This window comes from Globicephala melas, chromosome 4 (genome assembly GCF_963455315.2).
Source record: "Globicephala melas chromosome 4, mGloMel1.2, whole genome shotgun sequence".
NCBI lineage: Eukaryota > Metazoa > Chordata > Mammalia > Artiodactyla > Delphinidae > Globicephala > Globicephala melas.
The window spans coordinates 15,719,990-15,743,817 of NC_083317.1; the positions used below are offsets into that span (position 1 = coordinate 15,719,990).

Genomic DNA, 23,828 nt, shown 5'->3' on the forward strand with positions numbered 1-23,828 from the left:
CATGTCCATTTTTTATTTGTAAAAGTAATTCCTGTACAAACAATAGTATTATTGAGTCGAGTAAAACAAAACAAAATTTAAACATTCTAAAATTAATCCCACAAGCCCAAGTGTTCAGTTTGGAGTAACAAAGTCAAAGCCAGTCCTACCATCTGCACATTAATTTGATAAACTGCATTAAAACAACAAAAATACCACATCTGCTGTGGTGCACAACGGATGATTACTTTCGGCACTTGTATAAAAATAACTGTGACACCGTTTTGTTTTTGGTTTTGGTTTTAGCTGTGTATCAGGGAAACCCAACATAACGTATCATTCGTGAAATTCCATTAAAGCTACAAGGCAGCCAAGAGTTAAAGGCATATAAGGGCAGGTGCACATACATAACTTGCCAGTCCGCTGCCCCCCAAAACAATTATTACAACTACATAGTACAAACTGGGCCCACAAAAATTCTGCAAAAGGGGGTACAAGGAGCATGTGCTTCCACTTAAGCACAATCTGGCAATCTGATCCCACCGCGTCGAGGAAGGATGGAGGCCTTAATGACCTTTGCGGACCACTTCGAGGAACAGGGCCTGGCGAGGGAAGATTCCGGCTCATAATGAAAGGCAGGTGCCTGGCTACCTACGGAAACCGGGGTCCCGAGCGGCTCCCAAGAGCGCTGGGCCTTAACGGACACCACGGCCTTCTCCTACAACCCCGCACCTCCCCCGTGCAGGACCGCCGCACATGCAGCTACAGAACGCAGCTGGGAGGGGCCCTAGGACTCTTCACGCATGCGCCCCGCCTTCGTCGGCGCGCCCCAGAAGCACTAGCCCGTGAGGGTGGGAGACGTGGTGAGCGCAGGTAGCGTAACCGCAGCTGGGACAGCTGGATTCGGGTCTGGTGAAAGGATTCTGACCCTGGCTTGAGTCCTGCGCTTGTCTTTCGGACGGGGTTCCTGCAACCGTGCCAGTTGCAGCCCTGGCACTGAGATACGGTTTTTGTTGGGTTGTTGTTGTTGTTGTTGTTTTTTAATACTTATCTTTTACTCTCTTGGGATTTCCCGGATGTTGCTAACAGCTGGGATGATTGGAGGAATGATGCTCTCTGGGACCTGAGTGGCACCTTCGAGGTTCAGGGTGTCCCCCGATTTTAACCAGGGAATTACTGAAATGAAGGATTAATTTTTTTAATATTAAAAATATATATATTTGGTTTTAAACTGATATATTTTTTTGAAAGAAATTTAAGTAGTTTCAGAGAAGTTTAAATGACATGTGTTCTCAACACTATTGTCTTCCTGAGATAGTTTGAGGTTCTAATTTATGATTCTTTAAATAACACTAAGTTTAACCCAAAATGCAAATGATAGGAAAAAGTGATTTTTTTCATAAAGAAAATTCTTAAGTTCATTGGCCTAAAGTTCTTATTTTACCTGAGTTCTTTTTTAAAAATTTATTTTTTGAAGTATAGTTGATTTACAATGTTGTGTTAACTTCTACTTTACAGCAAAGTGATTCAGTTATACATATACATACATTCTTGGAAAAAGTAATTTTTGATACACCATCACTTTTGTTCTTAAAATATTTTCAAATTATCTATTTTCAAATAGTTCCTAAATAATAATTTGCTTTGGATGATTGAATATAGGCATTTTGCTCATACCGTATGGAGGCTTAATTCCCCCCCCCCGCCAGGGTGTTTGGCATTTTGGATTTTGTAAACTTGTTCTCTTGCTTTTCCCCACCCCCCAAAATATATGTAAATAAGTGTAAGCAATATATTTTTACTAGAAAAGATGACCATTGTAGAAAATGTACAAATAACTGGATGTAAAACTCACCCATAATCTCCTGCCTAAGAAGACAAATTTTCGTTTTATGTTTTATTTTTTAGTATATTACTTTTGCATATATGTGTATGTCGTCTTCCTTTTTTAAACAAGTCATACTGTACATGCTGCTTTGTATCTACCTTTAATTAAACAATAGGTTGTAAACATTTCCATTATATTAAATATTTTCAAGACTGTCTTGTATTCGGTTGTCTGAGTGTACCATAATTCATTTCAGCAGTTCACTGTTTTGGTCGTGAGATCGTAACATTTTTGGTTTGGTTTGGTTTGGTTTAGTTTAGTTTCAAAAACAAAGCTGCTCTGAGCGTCCATTATTATCCCTTCAAGTTAGATTTCTAGAAGTGGAAATTCACTCTTAAACTCTGGATTTGTCTTGCCGATTGCACTTGTGAAAGGTTGAGAAATGAACATTGCAAGACCTCTAAAATTTACTTTGCCCTAGATTTTTACCAACACTGATTATTATTTTGCCAGTTTAATAGATTGAAAAATCTACATTGGTTTATGTTATTTCAGTTGACTTTTAGAATGGGCTAATACTTTTTACACGTGTACTGGTCAATTATATTTCCTCCGTGGTGAATTGCCTGTTTATGCCTTATTTATACCTAAATGAGAAGCCTTAAAATATTTATTTGTAAGAACTTTTTTTTAACAGTAAGCATATTAACACCTAGTTAATGTTGCAGATGTTTCCCATGTTTGTCTATTTGTTTTTTCTGACATAGAAAAAAAAAACTTTCAAATTAATGTTACTGAAATGTATCAATCATTTTCTTTATGGTTTTCTGTCTTTGGAGCATTGACTGGGAATGCTTTCCCTACTCCAGGATAATTTTAAAATATGTCTATATAACCTTATAACATTTTTTGTTTTAAAAAATCTTATTGTGAAGTAGATATGTAACATTCATACTATTTATCTTACTATGAATATTTACCTTATACAAAAAGGTAAAAAGAAGTAAAAAATGAATAGTCATAATCTTACCAACTAGTTTAAGAAAACTTTACCGACAAGTAAAACTTTACCACTCTACTACACAAGTGTGGTTGAAATCCTCTTGTGTACTTCTGCTGATTACAGTTCTGTTCCTTAGCAGTATTAACCCCACCCTAAAGTATTTATCATTCCCATATATTTCTTTTTTTTAATTAATTAATTAATTTAATTTTTGGCTGCGTTGGGTCTTCATTGCAGTGCATGGGCTTCCCATTGTGGTGGCTTCTTTTGTTGCAGAGTACAGGCTCTAGGCACGTGGGCTTCAGTAGTTGTGACACACAGGCTCAGTAGTTGTGGCTCACGGGCTCTAGATCGCAGTCTCAGTAGTTGTGGCGCAGGGGCTTAGCTGCTCCGCGGCATATGGGATCTTCCTGGACCAGGGCTCGAACCCGTGTCCTCTGCATTGGCAGGCGGATTCTTAACGACTACGCCACCAGGGAAGTCCCCCCATATATTTCTTTGTACTTTAATGACGTGTGTGTGTATCCCTGTACCACATCTTATGGCTTCATTTTTAACATTCAGTCATCAGCAATTCATTTTAGAGTGCTGCATGAAGTAGGTACTAAAGTTATTTTCTCAGAAGGTAAGCAGTTGTTCCAATGATATTTGCTGGATAATCCATATTCTTCAGACATTTGAGATGCCACTTTTATCAGAGCCTGAATGTGGGTTCTGGATTTGCCATTCTATTTCAGCTTATTCCTAACAACACTGTTAGGATTGTTACAGCAATATCTTGAGTTTTGAAGTTTAGAAGGACAAATCATTGCTATGCCTGCTTTTCAAAATATCTTTAGCTATTCTTTCATGTTATTCTTTCATGTGAACTTTTGAGATAGTTTTGTGATATCTGAAAACAAAATCTTACTGAGAATTCTTTTGGGAGTACATAAGTTACAAACTTAACTTTCAAGATTTGACATCTCAGCTATTGTAATTTCCCATCCTCTCTCTAGTTATAACTCTTTAAATTTTTGTAGCTTTTTTCCTCTACGTACTGCACATATATATTGTTTAATTTTTATGTATTTTGGATTTTATAATTATCTTTAATTAGGTCTTTTATTTTAGAACTTATTATTTTATAACATCAAAATTGATGTTACAATCAGATAGGACAGACTTCTCTCTTCATTGTTTACCAAAAATATCCTTTTGATTCTCCTTTTATTCTTCCAGATAAACTTTTAAATCATGTGTCCAAAGTTCATTAAGACTTTGGTTTACATTAGAGTTATGGATATTTTGATTAGAATTGACATAACATTACCACTTTGGTAGGCACTGTTTAGAGTACTCTGGTTTACGAGGGTCTCATTTCAAAAGAGACAACCACTGGGAACTGTTACGTAACGGAGACTATTTTCGAATGCCCAAACCAATTATAAAATGGTGTTCTAAGGGGCTTCCCTGGTGGCGCAGTGGTTGAGACTCCGCCTGTCGATGCAGGGGACACGGGTTCGTGCCCCGGTCTAGGAAGATCCCACATGCCGTGGAGCAGCTGGGCCCGTGAGCCATGGCCGCTGAGTCTGCGCGTCCGGAGCCTGTGCTCTGCAACGGGAGAGGCCACAACAGTGAGAGGCCCGCGTACCGCAAAAAAAAAAAAAAAAAAATTACATAATAAATACATGAATATATTCTCCTTGTATAAAATAAAATCTTACAGGGAAGGCTTAATTTCCTTTGACTATAATTCTTAACCCTAACCTCTTTTCTTGCCACCTCTTTCCCCTAAGGATTAACTTCAATTATCAGATTGGTATGATCCTTGCAGCCTTTTTTTCTGTGTATTTACATAATATATATGTATCCATATAATACTGTTTTATAAATTTTTTAGACACAAATGGTATTATGCTGTACATATTACTCTATTTGCTTTCAATTTAAGAATGTCTTAGAATTCTTCCCATGTACGTACAGATAAACCTCTTAACTGCTGCCTAATAGTCCATAGAATAGATATAATTTACTTAGCCATTCCCCCAATGGATAGACACTAGGTTGTTTTCAATTATCTTGCTATTATAGTGTTTTAGGGAACATCCTGCAGCATGTCTCTGTATGTTTTTTTTAATCAGGGTCCAGTCAGGAAAACAGAAACTTCACTACTTATTTAAAGAGAAAAAAATTTAACATGGGAGATTGGTTAAAAACGAGTATAAAAGCAAAAGGAGAATCCTGAGGTAACAGAGGTGATTACTGCACAGCAGTTACTATCACTAGGGCTAGTAAAGGAAAGAAGGAAAGAAGAGGTTGGGGTAATTCGAATTTAGAAGTTTGGAGGAGGGCCTGGAAAAGCTGGGGCTCAGTTCAAGCCTCTGAAGAGAGGGTGGTGTCTGGCTGTAGTTGCTCTCCGGAGCTCAAAGAAGGTACTCCGTGATGCTGGGCCTCTGACTTCTGAGAAGGGGGCACCACTGGCCGTCTTAAGAGCTCAAAGGAGAGGGCCCATGGAGCTAGGACTCATACTTCGGAGGGGAGAGGTCCTGCCTGGCTGCTGCTGGTACCCCTGAGGTGTGCAATTAGGTTGACTCTGGTGGTCGAAAAAAAAGATGGAGACGGAAAACAACTGCTGCCTATACCAATTGCTGCTACCAGGGCAAAGAGCTGCTGCTGAGATGATGCTAGCAGTATGCAGAAAGTCGCTTCTTCCTCTTCTCTTTCCGTCTCCTTCTAGTCCATTGTCCCCCGCCCCGCCCCCCCCCCCCACGTTGAAGGAACCTAACAGGAAGACGGCTGACTAAAGGAGAAATAGTCTGCAGAGCCTCCGTGTCATGGAGTCGATTATAATAGGGTGAGTGTGTGCGCATGAGATAATAACCAGCAACATGTGCTTATGTTTCTGTGCTGTGATTCTGAGGAGCAAAATCACTAACTACAAAACCTGTAAACTTCAAATTTTAAGAGAGACTACCACACTACCCTCTTTTCGAAAAGCTGCACTAACACTTTTGATATGGGGGGAAAAAACGCGGGGGGGGGCGGATTTAGAGAATATTGCCTAGAGCACTACTTTGCAAATTTTAACAAAACCTGGGAACATTGTTAAAAATGCAAAATCTGATTTAATAGTCCCAAAGTGGGCCTGACAGTCTGCATTTCTAAGAAACACCCAGGTGATACCGATAATTGCTTTTTTGGGGGGCGGGGGCTGCGTTAGGTTTTAGTTGCGGCACGCGGGATCTTCCTTGAGACGTGCGGGATCTTTTCGTTGCGGCACGCGGGGTCATCTCCAGTTGTGGCCTGCGGGTTTTCTCTCTAGTTGTGGCTCGCCAGCTCCAGGGCGCGTGGGCTCTGTGCTTTGTGGCACGCTGCCTCTCTCGAGCTCAGCGAGCTCAGTAGTGTGGCACGAGGGCTTGGCTGCCCTCTGGCATGTGGGAATCTTAGTTCCCCGATCACGGATGGAACCCTCGCCCTGTGCACTGGAAGGCGGATTCTTTACCACTGGACCACCAGGGAAGTCCCGATAATTGCATTTTAAAAAGTCTAACATTGTCCCATCTTCCTTCAGCCACTACTGTGTCATTCTATTGCTACCCTTGTATGAAAACACCTCCCTTATGGCCCATGCCGATTTCCTACCCGCTAAGCAGGGAACAAATCTTTGCTGCAGGAAAGGGAAGAAGCAGGATTTAGCGCTATGCTTGGCTTCCTATTGGGCAGGGGTCACGTCAACTCAGATGGGCGTGTCTCCAAGTGCGACATATCCCGCCACGGATGGCCAGGGACGCGGCAGAAGGCGGGAGCGGAAGTGGGGCGGCATGTGGGCGGGTGGGTGACGGAAGGGGAGGGCCAGGGGAAGGCGTTCCTATGGGCCCTTTTCCGGTGCAAGGGGCCGGAAGTTGTGGCCCGGTCGTGTCAACTGGGGGGCTGAGGTTCGAGAGTGCCGCTGAGACCGCGACCATGGGCGGGAAGAACAAGCAGAGGACCAAGGGAAACCTGAGGGTGAGTGCGGGGTGGCCCAGCCAACCTAGGAGTCCTCGCCTCGCAGTGGCTGGCTCCGCCCGGCGCAGGGCCGGAGGATGTGTGCAGCGCGGCAGTGGGGAGGCGTGTGTTTGCGTGTAGAGTGTGACCTCTCTGTTGTGTGTGCGTCCCCGCGGGCGGGGTGGATTATCTCTGAGCAGATTGGGGAGTCGTAAGAGAAAAGATGTTCCGTGCCAGAGCTGTCCCCACCCGAGCACATCCCCCCCGCCCAACATTTTCATTAAGAATTGGTTCCGTATCGGCTTCAAGAGGAAGGTTATCTGCCCAGGGTGGCAGGGGTGAACAAGGGAATTGGGTGGGAAGCAGTTAAGGTGAGCCTGGTGTGCAGGGTATCTCGGATCGTGTCGCTCCTTCGCTCATAAACCTGCTGTGGCTGCCCACATCCCTCGGGGTAAAGGCTAAAGCCGTTACGACGATACATACACGGTGCATGGTCTGCTGCGGCCCCTTTCCACCTCCGACCCCATCTTCAACTCCCTCCGCCTCGCTCACTCCATCTGGCCACGCTTATCTCATCACCGAAACTTGACCTTGCCTGGCAGGCTCCCCGACGCTCTTTTGTTAGGTGCCTCCAAATTTTGCCCGAGATATCTCAGTGAGGTCTCCGGTGATCACCCTATTTTAAGTTGTAGCCCTCCACCCCGCTCCCTTTTCTCCTTTCCTGCTTTATTTTCTTCCGTTGCATTTATGACTTCTAACATATTAGTTGACTGTCCCGCTTCATTTACTGTCTTGCTTCACTAGGATATTAGTATAGGATATAAGTGTCATGAAGGCAGGCGTTTTTATCTGCTGCTGTTATCCTCGGAGCCTGGAACAAGGATTAGCATATAGTAGAAGTTCACTAAATACTTGTTTAAACCCCAGAGTGGACTAAACCTACAAGATTGGGGATGCCGTAATGATATTTTTTATAGTACTAGGTTTATTATGGCACAGTCTAATTTTATGAGGATGCTTTTTTCCTGTTTGTGAAACAATTCTTGTGATTCCAGTACCACATTTTCTTAGATCTGTCACTTAATCTGTTTTGGAGGTTAATAATAGTAACAGTGATAATAGTAACTTACCTTAGTACTCTCCTAAATGCTTTACTTGCATCCTCATTTAACTTTAAAAAATGTTCTCAATGTTTACTTTTGAAATATTCCAAATATTAGCAACAACTCATAATTCTTTACCTAGAATTACCAATTGTTAATCTTTGGTCACTTTTGCTTTTTCTTTCTAAATATATGTATTTTGCTGAACCGTATGAGAAGTAGTTGCAGAAATCATGACCCTTAACTTCTAAATACTTCAGCATGTATATTCTAAAAACAGCGCCATTCTTCTACATAACCGTGAGCAATTATAACATGCAGAAAATTCAACTTCAGTATAATACTATTATCTAATAGTATACATTATTGTATTCAGATTTCTGTAGTCATCTCAATATTGTTCTCTATAAGTTTTATTTAGATATAGCATTTAAAAATTTTTTTAAATTTATTTTTGGCTCTTGGTACACGTGGGCTTTCTCTAGTTGCAGTGAGCAGGGGCTACACTTCGTTGCGGTGCACGGGCTTCTCATTGCAGTGGCTTCTGTTGCAGAGCACGGGCTCTAGGCACGCGGGCTTCAGGAGTTGAGGCACGTGGGCTCAGTAGTTGTGGCTTGTGGGTTCTAGAGCACGGGCTCAGTAGTTGTGGTGCACGGGCTTAGTTGCTCTGCGTTATGTGGGATCTTCCCGGACCAGGGACCGAACCCATGTGCCTGCCCTGCATTGGCAGGCGGATTCTTAACCTCTGAACCACCAGGGAAGTCCCTAGATATAGCATTTTAAAAAACATCCAAGATCCATGAAAGGATCACTCATTCCATTTAGCTATCATTTAGATCTAGGCAGTTTTCCTAGTGCCTTTTTTTGGAGGAAGATTCTTTTATGACATGGACAATTTGGAAGAGTCTAGGCAATTGATTTCCTTAACTTAGATTTGTCTAATTGTTCCTTATAATTACATTCAGGTTAAACAGTATTTGACAGAAATGCTTCATAGATGATGTGTAATTTCTCAGTGCCTCTCACACCACGGGGACACATAATGTCTGTTTATTAATGAGACACATAATCCCATTATTGGTGGTATATGTGTAATCACTTGATTAAGGTGATGTCCATTGTATAAGTGTCTCTTTTTATTGGCTATTAACAAATAATATGTGGAGTAGTAATTTCAGAATAACCTGTTCTCTCATAAACTTTCACTTAATGGTTTTTAGCATCCTTTGATAATTCTTGCTGGAATCAATTATTATTATGGTGGTTTGAAAACTTATGTTTAATCTTGACTACACCTAAGTAATGATTTAGTGACTGTTGTCTCATTTTAAAGATGATGATTCTGAGGCTTTGAGAATTAACTTGCCTAAATTCATGTAGTCAGGAAGTTGTGGAGTTGGGATTTGAACTTCAGAGTGGCAGTCATTCATTCAACAGAAGAGTTTGAATACTGAATGCCGTGTTTTCCAAGATGACAGAGAAATTTTCTGTTCTTGAACTATTAGTTTGATGATAGATAAGTAAGCAAATAATTATAATATATTAAAGAATTATGATACAGGTATCAGAAGCAAAGTGGGAGAACAGAAAAGAATGGTGATTGACCGGAGAGGCAAATGTTGAAAACATGAATGTGTTTTCAGGGATAAGTGGGAGTTTGTCAGGGAGAGAAAAGATTACACAAAGACCAAATTGTGGATAACTAATAAGAACATGCTGTGTAGCACAAGGAACTCTACTCACATACTCTGTAATGGCCTGTATGGGAAAAGAATCTTAAAAAAAAAAAAAAGTGGATATATGTATATGTATAATTGATTCACTTCGCTGTACACCTGAAACTAACACAACATTGTAAATCAACTATACTCCAATAAAATTTTTTTTAAAAAAAATGTGTTTGCTGTTTGAAAAAAATGAATAAAAAGACCAGATTGTGAAAAGGCATGACATATTTGGGGAACTTTGTATTGAGTTTGGAACTAGAACATAAATGGTGGGAACAAAAGGGAGCAGGGAGGAGGAAGTGGGACAAGGGAAGAAAAAAGTGTTAGAAAGATGACTGGAGAGGTCGAGGCCAGATGGTGAAAGATCCCGAAAGCTTCCTGAATTTGGTCTTTAAACTGTAGACTCAGGATTGCCACCTCAAATGTTATACCTCTAGAAGCCAGGCACAAAAGAATGAAGTAGGTGTAGTATAAGAAAATTAACTAAGGGCTTCCCTCGTGGCGCAGTGGTTGAGAGTCCGCCTGCCGATGCACGGGACGCGGGTTCGTGCCCGGTCCGGGAAGATCCCACATGCCGCGGAGCGGCTGGGCTCGTGAGCCATGGCCGCTGAGCCTGCGCGTCCGGAGCCTGTGCTCCCGCAGCGGGAGAGGCCACAACAGTGAGAGGCCCGCGTACCGCAAAAAAAAAAAAAAAAAAAAAAAAAAGAGACAATTAACTGCCAGAAATAGTATCGAGGTTCTTAATTTTTGAACTGTGGGTATGAGCATCTAACGTACAGTGGAGAAGGTAACAAGAAACAGTAACTACATTTTAAGTTCAAAGTAGACATTGAAAAAAAGATACAATTAGTTGAAAATAATTTGTTTCTGTGAAACTGGACATCTGATATCTTTTCTGTACTTAGTTATCACTGTCAGTTCTGGTCTTCAGGTCAGTTCAGAATTCAGCCTTGACTCCTTTAGCTTTTAGCTTTTTGCTTTTTATACTATTGCATTATTCTGTTTCATAATAAAACTGTTTACACATGAGATTATAGGTAAAACTCCAATGTCTTAATGTCATCATAGTTTTCAGAATTATAATTCACTAACTTCCTTTGTAGCTCTTTCTTCATGTATCAATATTGAGAAAGGTAAACTGAATAATGTTAGTTCATTTTAATAAAGTTTTAAAATAGAGAACCTTTTTTGCAATTAGGCCAAGTGCCACTGTTTTGAAAAAATATCTAGTCCATCATTTTCATTTCTGGTCACTCATTTCAGTTTAGAAAGTAGTACAGATTATTATTCCTTGATAAATGATTTTCCCAAACACAGTTTTGCTAGGTATGAACAAACTGAATCACACATTTGGATTTTCAGACATTCTTACGGAGGAATAAGAAATAGGTGAGTTTAGATGGGTTGTGATGTCATCCTGGACATTGAACTGAGACATTTTCCTATTAGATGACAATGAATACATTAATTTCTTTCAACAGTTCAAGTACTTTCTTTCTTTGTCACAAAGAATCCTTTAATGTTTAGTACTGGAAGCTACTATATTGTGTATCAATCAAACAAGCCACTGACTGTTTCAAAACAAAGGAGTGTATCTTATATCCTGATCATTGTATTGATTTTTATGTACATACTAATGTAATTTGTAACCATTTTAGCCCAAAGAGACTTGGTTAGGCTTTGGGTATGTGGAAATGAGTGTGTCTGCCCACAAGGAACTCCTGGTCTAGAAGTTGCTATCATTAGAGTTGTCCTAGGGTAGTTGCTTAATAAATATTTGTTGAATGAGTGGATGAATAAAGAGATATCCATTTATGAGTTAATTTTGCATCACTACACAGTATACATATATGTGTATACATACTATTTATACAAAAGTTGGAAATAAAAAATTTCATAAAACAGTACTTATTCTTACCATATGTGATGCATTCTGATTTTTAAAATTTTGTTCTATTTCTTTAAAATGTTGTCATGGCCCATGAGCCTCTAATGGCTTGTAATCGCAACTTTAAAAACATGGTTCTGATGTTTAGGAAACTAGGAAATAGCTCCTAGGATCATTATTGTTAAATTCTTGGTGACAAAAATATTTATCTTTGGCAGACATTGCAATAGATGCATAGGCTAGGGGGAAAAAGCCCTCAAATAGAAGTTTGCTTCATTGTGGGAATTGTCAAGTAATTACTCCAAAGAACTCAAAGTTAAATTTTGAACTTTTCCTTGACTCTAACTTTTTTTCTCCCTACTTTCTTACCAGCCTTCAAACAGTGGCCGAGCTGCAGAACTCCTTGCCAAGGAACAGGGAACAGTGCCTGGATTTATTGGTTTTGGAACATTTCACAGTGACCTAGGCTATGTTCCTGCTATTCAAGGAGCTGAAGAAATAGACAGTCTTGTGGATTCTGATTTCCGAATGGTGCTGCGAAAACTTTCAAAGAAAGATGTCACGACAAAACTAAAAGCAAGTTTTATTGTTTTCATTAAAATGATCAAGAAAATCTTTTTGTTAAAATGTCATTGGCATATTTTATGTAAAGAAGAATGAAGAATCATCACTAATAAGTACTTTTAAATGAAGAATCATCACTAATAAGTACTTTTACAATTGTACTTTTTGCTGATACAGACTTTAGGTTATACTTACCTTCTGGGTTATAAGTTAGTTTGTTGTTCTGCACTTTTTAGAATCACTTTGGAATTCTGGCTTTACATTTTTTCCTATTAAGTAATGTAATTTTGACTCTATAATTTTAAATGGGGTTTTTTTTGTTTGTGTACGTTTTATATATTTTTTAAAACAACTGAAAAGTTTCTACCATAGTAACCTATAAAGAACTCTTCGGATTAGTCCCATGTGACACAAACAGGGATGGTGTATTCTCACATTACATAAAATAGACTAAGCTTCTAGAACAGCATAAATATAATCAACAGCCAATATTATGGCTGTTGATCCTTAATGATTTTAATAATTTATTTTAGGCTATGCAGGAATTTGGAACCATGTGTACAGAGAGAGACACGGAAATTGTAAAAGGAGTTCTTCCATATTGGCCAAGAATTTTCTGCAAAATTTCACTAGTAAGTATTAAGACTTGACTAGTTTATTTCTGTTGTGGTTTTTTTGTTTTGGTTTTTGTTTTTGTTTTTGGTTGAAGTTGTGGGGACTGTCAAATTTATATGATTCATTTTTGGTGAGGGTTATGGAATGTTATGTCAATATTATTATGCAGATTGGATCATGTTGGGTTGTAAAAAGGAGTCTGTTAGGTCCTTACAATAGAATTACCTAGATACTTTTAAGCCATAGTAAATTTTGACAATGTAATTTCTTTGTATACTTGCTGCAGAAGAATGAGAATGAATTGCTTATTTATTCCAGGTTTAGCCCTGACTCTTTGAATACAGTCATTTTTATCTCATTGGGAAAAGGAAAAATTAATCAGTTTTTTAATATAATTATTGATTTTAGTTTAGCTTTGTGCGTAGGTCCCAGAAATGTCAGTATTTATTTTTATGGGTTAGAGCTGTTTTAAACCATATTATATTTTCAATAGGATCATGACCGCCGGGTTCGAGAAGCCACACAGCAAGCTTTTGAAAAACTTATCCTTAAAGTTAAGAAACACTTGGCTCCTTACTTAAAAAGTTTAATGGGCTATTGGCTAATGGCTCAGTGTGATACTTACACACCAGCTGCATCTGCAGCAAAAGATGCCTTTGAAGCAGCTTTCCCTCCAAGCAAGCAGCCTGAAGCCATAGCATTTTGTAAGGATGAAATTACAAGTGTAAGTCCTGGGAACCTTTCTGTATCTATTTTTAAAGTATTTAAGGGATATAAAGCGTATTACAAAGGCAGCTCTTTTACCTAGCATTGTGAGGGTATGAGAAGTGAAATATTTTCAGTGGAAGATTGCGTTTTTTAAATGGTGTTTATCAAAGTTGACCATTTTGGCTTTTTAAAACATAATTAACTTTTTGGATTGGATCTTTCTAAATGATTTAAGTTTTCCCTGTTTATTTTAATGTTTTAATTTACTGTATCTAAAAATATTTAGATATGTGCTTTGTAATATATAATCTAAAAAAAGAATAAATCTATAAATCAAATCTAAACTTTTTTTCCCCATATTTTCAAATCAATACATGTATACAGATCTGTTTCATCCTGGTATTCCTTTGTATATATAGATATACAACAGTTTATTTAACTTCTTTCATTTTAATACACATTTGGGATTTTTCCCCAGTTTTTTTTTAAGAATAGGTTTATTTATTTATTATTTTTTAAAATATTTATTTACCCGGTTTTTTATGATACTCCCATTAACAGATACACGTTTCTCCAACACTTGGCCAGCAGTTTTGCCAGACCGATATCAGCCATAACTTTTGTGGCTTTTAGTTTGTACACAATACTGTCCTTCCTCATTTTTTCTCTCCTTCTTTTCTTCCTTATATATGGACTGGAAAAAACTAGACGCCAATTTGTTAGTATTATACCAAGAAATAAAAATAGATGGGCTGTGAGTCCATTGAGGAGAAGTAAAAATTTTTTTAAAAAAGATAATGCTTGCATTTATTTCTCTATTTAGTACTCTTATATTTCCATAGCACCCTATGTATAATCCTACTTAAACACCTTCCCTCCTCCTCCCTTGTTTTCTCCCTGCTTCCCTCCTTTCAGTTAGTCGACCTTTCTGTGGCTTCCCATTATACTTACAAGTCTAGATTTCTTATCTTGGCCTACAAGGCTCTGCATGATATGGTCCCTTCTTACCTATCTGATCTCTTCACCCAACATCTCTCTACACACACATGCATTCTAGTTCCCCCTTTAAGTTCTTGGTTCTTACATTCTTTATTTTTCTGTTGTACCAGAGTTGTTTTTCTAGGGTGATGGTTTGTAGTTGTGTGGGTTTTTTTGGCCACACTGCGCGGCTTGTAGGATCTTAGTTCCCGCACCAGGGATTGAACCAGGGCCCCAGCCTTGAAAGCGCTGAGTCCGAGCCACTGGACTGCGAGGGAATTCCCTAGGGTTTGTAGGTTTAATCATACTCTCAAAGGGAGTTCTCTATCCCAACTATAAATTAAATATCATTGGTTTCTTTAAAATATCAAGTGATGAATGTTATGAGTGAAGTATCATGAGTTTGGACACTTAAGAGTTTTAGAAAATGGATTTTGAGATAATTAATTTGGCTATTCATAGTTTTGTTTATTTGGTTGTTTTTTTGTTCTTGGTTTTATTATGGATGGGTAACTGATCATTGGATATGTGGATTATTTCCTCCATTATTTTACCTTTAGTTGGCTGTGTCACAGATATACAGATATTGGGTTTGAACTTTCCTAAGTTCAAAACAAATTTATTAGAGAGGAGTTAGGCAAATGAGATCAAAATGTCATAGTGTCTGTAAGAGAACATGGGCTCTGAGTCATACCACTGGGTTCTAGTCCACTCTGCCATTAGTTGGGGTCTTTGACCATGGGCAAGTTTCTGTGCTTCCATTTCCTCATCTGTTAAAGTAGGAATTAACTTGTACTTCATCGAGTTGTTTTGAGGATTTCATTAATGCATGGAATGTGCTCAAAGCAATACATGGTAAATGGAAAAACTCAGTAAATATTGGTTATTATTATTGCTGATAAAATTGATACTGGAACAGTGGACTTGCTAGTACTGTACCCCAGAAGTAAGCAGACTTACTCAGCATTTCAAATGGAGCCTTAAACCTTCCTCCATGATGGAGCAGAGCACAATGTGTGTACTCTGTGAGCAGGGAGGTGCTCAAAAAAGAGGGGCGAGGAAAGCAGAGCCTAATTCACTCCCAAACTTACTAATCGGACATCCCATTCACTTCACTGCTGTGTGCAAGAGGAATGGAGAAGCAAGAGGCCAGGAGTATTTAACGGAAAATTCCTCTCAGTGGAAACTGGAGGTGTTTGGAAGAAGTACCTTATCCTTCTTTACCCCAGCAGGTGCCAACCTTGGGGATTGATAGGGGAAAAAAATTGGTAAAATTCAAACCTTTTAGTTTTGCTACTTAATTTTGCTACTTTTGTGAGAAAGGGGATAAAAACTTTTAGTTAAGATGAAGTTTATGTTCTGTCTCTTCACCACTGACAATTCAATAAAATGTCAAGTCTATGGCATTTTTCCCCCCATAGGTGCTGCAGGATCATCTTATAAAAGAAACACCTGATACACTCAGTGACCCACAGTAAGTTGTATTGTTTCTGTGTAACTCAGGTTAAGTGAAACTATGTTTCTCTCATAGGTAATAAGATGATAATTTCAATGTGACATTTTTTAAAAAAGGGATGCTAAATGTAGAGGTGAAAATACTTAATATAGTGTTATTTTCCAGGTGCTGTTTTAAGTGCTTTTACCTGCAAGTTGTCCCGCTATTTAACTTGAATTATCTGGGAGCACATGTGTTTGGTTCTTTTACAAAGAGATGTTTTTAGGTTTTTTCCACATTTGCCTTTTGACAGTCATAGCAGGAACCATTTTAAGGTCTGGATGAAAATAGTTGAAGAACTATGAATAGTTCTATTGTAAGAATAGTAAGATGTTCCATTTACTTTTTACTCTTGTGTTCTAATCAAACTATTAAGAATCTGTAAGGGAAAGTACTCTTAGGTGCAGTGTTATTTATTCTCTAATCATCCAATTAACTGCTACTGAGAGCAGTGTACATGCACATTATTTCAAGCCACAACTCTTGATTTACTTTCACCTTTTATTATTCGAATAATATGTGATTAAAATTCTATGTATATTGGCATTTTGTGGGGGTTTGGCACAGAGAGAATGAATATAGAGATAAAGCAACTTTGGTAGATATTCAACGATAAAACGTTTAAAATAGAAGTTTGTCTTATTCTCAATCCTTATATGTATTTATTTTCTTTTTACATCAAGAACTATTCCAGAGGAAGAAAGAGAAGCTAAATTCTATCGGGTTGTAACTTGTTCCTTATTGGCATTGAAAAAATTGCTTTGCCTCCTACCCGATAATGAGTTTGATTCTCTGGAGGAGAAATTTAAGTCTCTTTTATCACAGAATAAGTTTTGGAAGTATGGAAAACACAGTATACCTCAGGTATCGTAATCTTTTTTTTTTTAAGACATTCCTCTGATTCCTTTTTCTCCCCTGATCTTGTTATTTTTTATTTAGGCTTCATGTTTATTGTTTATGTTTAAAATTCTGCAGACACATTTTTGTGGTGGGACTGAATTACCTCTCTTACTAGAATGTTCTTGTATTTTCATTTTTTTATTTAGTAGTTTGGACCTCAGATTCAGAGTTGAATCATGATCTTCCTCTGTTCATGGCACCTTAAAACTGCTGGGTGTGTGCAAGTCTCTTCCTTTTAATGTATTTATTTTTTCCCTTTTGTCTGTCTGTCTCCATTTTCCACCTCCACCAGCTGCCCATTCTAAGTGTGATTAATGTATGTGCTTTCGTCTGTGCAGTCGATTCTCATTACTTACTGTGATTATATTCTGTGAAGTCCATGAACACTGAATTAGTGAACACCGAAGCATTGCTCTTAGGGGAAATGCAGGCTTAGGCTCCTGTTAGTCTCTTGTCACGACATTTTTGACGGTTAGTACATAACCTTGTTTTATGTGTATCTGTTTAAAGACACCTTATTTAATGTATATTGTTGATTCACTAACTTTGAATTCCCACACAACAGCACTAGACATCATGCCTGAATGAAGTTTATCTAATTTTCTCTGTTAGGCATGTCACAGCCTTTTTGCATGTGTTTTTAATTCACATAAATGATACTAATGATACTGTGTTATATTTCATCCCATTTATTGCTTTTTACTTAGTAGTTTTTTCAATTTTTTTTTTTTTTGTGGTACGCGGGCCTCTCACTGTTGTGGCCTCTCCCGCTGCGGAGCACAGGCTCCGGATGCGCAGGCTCAGCGGCCATGGCTCACGGGCCCAGCCGCTCCGCGGCATGTGGGATCTTCCCGGACCGGGGCACGAACCCGTGTCCCCCGCATCGGCAGGCAGACTGTCAACCACTGCGCCACCAGGGAAGCCCTTTAATTTTTATACATGTACTTTTTGTTTGTTTGTTTAAAGAAATATTTATTTATTTATTTAGGCTGCGCCAGGTCTTAGTTGTGGCATGCAGGGTCTTTTTTAAAATTAATTAATTAATTAATTATTTTTTTGGCCGTGTTGGGTTTTCTTTGCTGCGCGTGGGCTTTCTCTAGTTGCGGCGAGTGGGGGCTACTCTTCCTTGCACTGTAGGTGCGAGGGCTTCAGTAGTTGCGGCACGCGGGCTCTAGAGCGCAGGCTCAGTAGTTGTAGCGCACGGGCTTAGTTGCTCTGCAGCATGTGGGATCTTCCTGGGCGAGGGCTCGAACCTGTGTCGCCTGCATTGGGAGGCAGATTCTTAACCACTGTGCCACCAGGGAAGTCCCAAGCTCACAGGGTCTTTTAGTTGCAGCATGTGAGCTCTTAGTTGTGACATGCATGCAGGATCTAGTTCCCCGACGGGGGATCAAACCCAGGCCCCCTGCATTGGGAGCACGGGGTCTTACCCACTGGACCACCAGGGAAGTCCCAGTAGTTTTTTAAGAAGTACTAAGATATTTAAATCCATTACATTCCTGTATATATACAGGAATGTATGTATGTATGTATGTATATCTGGCCCATGGCTTCTAACTGATGTGTAGTACTCAGAAGTTTGCATACATTCCATTTTACCTGTTCATTCTCCCAGTGGTAGACACCCTGATTGCCTTCGACTCCCTGCTCTCACAAATAAGGCAGCAGTGAGCATCTTCATTCATGTATCCCCAGATCTGTGAGAATTTCTTTTTCTGAAATTCTCTTAATTTCTGAATTGCTGAGTCAAAGAGTATAGGCGTACTTAATTTTCTGAAGTAGTGCCAGATTGCTTACCTGATTGGCTGCATTAGTCTAGGCTCAACTATCAATACATGATGACTACTATATATCCTTATACTGTAGCCAGGGCTGGGCATCATTCAACTTCCTATTTTTCAATAGTCTAATTAGGAGTTCAAATGATACCTTTCTTTAATTTTAATTACTCTGCTAACTAGTGACTTTTAACATCTCTTCATAAGCTTTTTAGATTTTTATGTTTCCTCTGTAAACTATTTATTCATATCTTTCACCCCTTTTTTTCTGTTGGAGTACTCTTTTTCTTATTTTACTGGAGTTCCTTGTATATTTTAAATATTAGTCCTTTTGTCATTGTTAGGCATTGTAAATAATCTCCCATTCTGTCACCTTTCATGTGTCCTCTTTTATAAAGAAATCTTAATTTTGATGTAATCAAAACCACTGATTTTGCCTTAGGAAGGCCTTTCTCACTTTTAAACCATAAAAATATTGTTATATTTAATAGTTATATCTTTTTAAACAGCTATATCCTTTTTTAATAGTTATATCTTTCTTAACAGTTATATCTTTTAATCGCTTTAGTTTTATCTTTCATATGAAGTTTTTAATCCATCAGTAACCCACCTTTTTATGTGGTGTTAAGTGGAGATCTGTTTACATTTCTCTTCATGTACAGTGAGCCACTTTTCCTAACATCACCTAGTTAAACTGTTCATTCTCTCCCTATTGATTTATGGTCCTGCCATTACGGTATATTAAGTTCCCATATGTTCATGAGTTTTTCTCAAAACTCTGTCTTCTGATCTATTAGTCTTTGTTTCTTCTTACACCAGTACCACTGTTAAAATGACATTATGATATGTCCTAATAATTGCTCAGGGGAGGCACTCTTTTCTTCATCTTCAAGACTAAGTTGTTTTAGAACTTTATTCTTCTGTACAAATTTAAGTAAATTTATTGAATTCCTCAAAAAGAACATCTAACTGGAATTTTGATTGGGGTTCCACTGAATGATTTGGGGAGACTTGCTGTTTTTAGGTTATTGAACCTGATGTTAAAATTATCTCACAATTTATTCAGGTATTTAAAAAATATCCTAGAATATCTTTTTAAACAACTTTTATTAAGGTATGATTTACATACAATAAAATGCAGTCATTTTAAGCTTACAGTTTAAGATTTGACAGATGTATATACTCATCTTCATGTACATACCCACATAACCACTAAAATCAAGAAGTAAAACATCTTTATCACTCAAAAATTGGTTCCTTGTGTCCCTGCAAGTCATCCTCTCCCTTAACCTAGGCAACTATTTATCTACTTTTCTGTCACTTAGAGATTCGATTTGTCTTTTTTAGGTTTTCATATAAATGGAGCCATATATTACTCTGTATCTGGCTTCTTTTCTTTTCTTCTCTTTTCTTTTTTCTTTTCTTTTCTTGCCGTGCTGCACAGCTTGTGGGATTTTAGTTTCCCAACCAGGGATTGAACCTGGGCCCTCGCCAGTGAGAGTGCAGAGTCCTAACCACTGGACCACCAGGGAATTCCCTGTATCTGGCTTTCTTTTGCTCAGCGTAATGTTTTTAAGATTCTTTGTTGTTGCTTGTATCAGTATTTCAAAGTGGTTATACTATTTTACACTCTTAATCAGCAGTGTATGAAATTTTTAGTTCCATATCTTTACTTCAATATTGTCCGTTGTTTTAAGTCATTCTCTTGGGTGTGGCATCGGGGATCGGCAAATTACAGCTCATGGGTCAAAATCTGGCACACCTGACCTGTTTTTTGTTGTTGTTGTTGTTGTGTTTTTTTTGTGGTACACGGGCCTCTCACTGTTGTGGCCTCTCCCGTTGCGGAGCACAGGCTCTGGACGCACAGCCTCAGCGGCCATGGCTCACGGGCCCAGCCGCTCTGTGGCATGTGGGATCTTCCCAGACCGGGGCACGAACCCGTGTCCCCTGCATCGGCAGGCGGACTCTCAACCACTGCACCACCAGGGAAGCCCCGTGACCTGTTTTTGTAAATTGTTTTTGTGTTGTATGTGGCTGCTTTGTGCTAACATAGCAGAACAAAGTAGTTGCAACACAGTCTGTATGGCTTGCAAAGCTTAAAATATTTGTTTTCTGGCTCTTTAAAGAAAATGTTTGCTGACCTCTGGGGTAGAGACTTTACATTGTGGTTTTAATTTGCATTTCCCTGATGGCTAATGGTATTGAACATCTTTTAATGTGTTTATTGGCCATTTGTATTTCTTCTTCTTTTTTTTTTTTATTTTTATTTGGGCGCACCACTTGGCTTGTGGGACCATAGTTCCCCAACCAGGGATTGAACCAGGGTACCAGCAGTGAAAGTGCTGAGTCCTAATCTCTGGACTGTCAAGGAATTCCCTATCTTCTGTTTTTTTGAGGTGTCTGTTTAACCCTTTTGCTCATTTTTAATTTAATATGTTGTAGTTTTTATATCTAAAATTTCAACTTGGTTTTTGTATTTTCTATTTCTTTGATGAAATTTTCTACTTTTTTAAGACTTCTTTTAAGAGCAGTTTTAGGTTCACAGCAAAATTGAGGAAAAAGTACCAAGATTTCCCATATATCTCCTGCCCCTCACATACATAGCTTCCCCCATTATCAACATCCTCTCACCAGAGTGGTACCTGTGTTTTTTTTTTAAACAATTGACGAACCTATGTTGATACATCATTATCGTCCAGAATCCATAATTTACATTAGGGTTCACTGTTGATGTTGTATATTCTGTAGGTTTGGACAAGTGTATAATGACATGTATCTGTTTCCTGTTTTTTCATTCATTGTTAGCATATTTTTCTTTACCTGAGTATAGTTATAATAGCTGCTGTAAAGTACATGTCTGATAATAACATCTGAGATCACATTTTCTTGGCTTTCATATGTTGAGGGATTTTAGATTGTATCCTACACATAAATATTTAGATTGCATCCTAGACGTATATATTTAGATTGTATCTTGGAATGTTATGTTTTGGAGACAGGGTTATTTTATATTGCTCCAAAGGGCGTTGATGTCTTTGTGTTAGTGGGCAATCAACTTGGTTAGACTCAACAAACTCTCATGCCTGCAGCGGGCATGGTTCAAGTGTCAGCTGTAGATTTAGACTGTTTAAACACAGAACGTGGGGGTTCTTTTCTTTGGTTCTCTTCTTTCTGGAGTTCCCTACTACTCTCTTGCCATCTTGGTTACCCTGGGCTCCTTTTCCTGGTTCTTTCAGTTCCTCCAACCAGAGGGATGTCAGGCTTTCTGTTGCAGTTGTAGCTGCCCCAGTGCCTCTGTGGTGGTGACTGCATCCACCTTCAGGGCAAAACTGCACAAAATGGGAACTCAGTATGTGTGATTGCTTACTCCAAGTTATGATACCGGCTCCAAAATGTGTATTTCAGTCTTCAGAGCCCTTGGATAGTTTTTTTGTGTCGGGTTCATAGAGTCTATAGTTGTTCTTTGCAGGAAGATCAATGTATCAGTCTGTCACTACTTGATATTCTTTTGCCTATTTTTAAGTTGGGTTTTTGGTTTTTGTGAGTTATGAATATGCTTTAGTTATTCTGGATACAAGTATTTTGTCGGGTAAAGTATCATGAATGTTTTATTATAGTTTGTGGCTTGCCTTTTCACTTTTTTCCCGTGGTTTTTGGAGAGTAGGTGTTTTAAAGTCCCAGTTATCAATTTTTTTTTTTTTACACTTCATACTTTTCATTTCTTATATAAGGAGTCTTTGCCTACTTGAAGGTTGCAAAGATGTTTTTATATTTTATTCTGGAAGTTTTATATTTTAGGTTTATTTAGAGTTAATTTTTGTGTATGGCATAAAGGTGAGAGTCAGATTTTTTTCACATAGGTATCCATTTCTTGAAAGACTATCAGCTCCTCCTCACCCCACCACCCTGGCACCTTTGGCAAAATTAAGTTGAACATACGAGATTTTAATTTTGGACTCTTACTCCCTTACATTTTATGTCTATCTTTACACCATTACCACACTTTCTTGATTGTTACTGTTTTACGGTAAGTCCTGAAACCCTCCAGCTTGGTTCTTCTTTCTCAAAATTATTTAGCCTATATTAGGCCCTTGCCATCCTGGAATAGTATTTTATAATATACTGCATACTGAACATGACTTCATGGTTTCTGTTACTATTGCGAAATGGGGTTCCTTTTTTGATTCCATTTTCTATTTTGTTTCTACTGTGGTATAGGAATGCTATGCTTTTGTGCATTAATTTTGTATCCAGCAACTCTTCTGAGCTCCTGTTATTTTTTTTTTAATCCTTTTATTATTTACAACAATATTTTGATAATTTCTGCCAAATTTGTTCTGATATATTCTTTTTTTTTTTACATCTTTATTGGAGTATAATTGCTTTACAATGTTGTGTTAGTTTCTGCTTTGTAACAAAGTGAATCAGCTATATGTATACATATATCCCCATATCTCCTCCCTCTTACATCTCCCTCCCTCCCACCCTCCCTCTCCCACCCTCCCTCTCCCACCCCTCTACATGGTCACAAAGCACCAAGCTGATCTCCCTATGCTATGCGGCTGCTTCCCACTAGCTAGCTATTTTACGTTTCATAGTGTATATATGTCCATGCCACTGTCTCACTTTGTCCCAGCTTACCCTTCCCCCTCCCCATATCCTCAAGTCCATTCTCTAGTAGGTCTGTGTCTTTATTCCCGTCTTGCCCCTAGGTTCTTCAGAACTTTTTTTTTTTTAATATTCCGTATATGTGTGTTAGCATACGGTATTTGTTTTTCTCTTTCTGACTTACTTCACTCTGTATGACACATTCTCGGTCCATCCACCTCACTACAAATAACTCAATTTCGTTTCTTTTTATGGCTGACTAATATCCCATTGTATATATGTGCCACATCTTCTTTATCCATTCATCTGTTGATGGACACTTAGGGTGCTTCCATGTCCTGGCTATTGTAAATAGACCTGCAGTGAACATTGTGGTACATGACTCTTTTTGAATGATGGTTTTCCCAGGGTATATGCCCAGTAGTGACATTGTTGGGTCATATGGTAGTTCTGTTTTTAGTTCTTTAAGGAACTTCCATACTGTTCTCCATAGTGGCTGTATCAATTTACATTCCCACCAACAGTGCAAGAGGGTTCCCTTTTCTCCACACCCTTTCCAGCATTTATTGTTTGTAGACTTTTTGATGATGGCCATTCTGACCGGTGTCAGATGATATCTCATAGTTTGGATTTGCGTTTCTCTAATGATTAATGATGTTGAGCGTTCTTTCATATGTTTCTTGGCAAT

The 23,828-nt window shown here is 38.5% G+C and overlaps 1 protein-coding gene across 2 annotated transcripts in view; it reads left to right on the forward strand.

The window, feature by feature from the left end:
• Window positions 1-6,663: 6,663 nt before the first annotated feature.
• LTN1 (listerin E3 ubiquitin protein ligase 1) overlaps window positions 6,664-23,828 on the forward strand; it is a 64,826-nt gene continuing 47,661 nt past the window's right edge. Inside the window, exons 1-6 of one of the 2 annotated variants that reach the window (XM_030880963.2) lie at window positions 6,664-6,797; window positions 11,867-12,070; window positions 12,592-12,690; window positions 13,167-13,397; window positions 15,781-15,833; window positions 16,538-16,718. In XM_030880963.2, the coding sequence (XP_030736823.2) occupies window positions 6,756-6,797; window positions 11,867-12,070; window positions 12,592-12,690; window positions 13,167-13,397; window positions 15,781-15,833; window positions 16,538-16,718 (810 nt within the window). In that variant the 5' untranslated portion in view covers window positions 6,664-6,755. The remainder of the gene's footprint in view (window positions 6,798-11,866; window positions 12,071-12,591; window positions 12,691-13,166; window positions 13,398-15,780; window positions 15,834-16,537; window positions 16,719-23,828) is intronic. The other variant, XM_060297878.1, reaches the window with a different exon arrangement.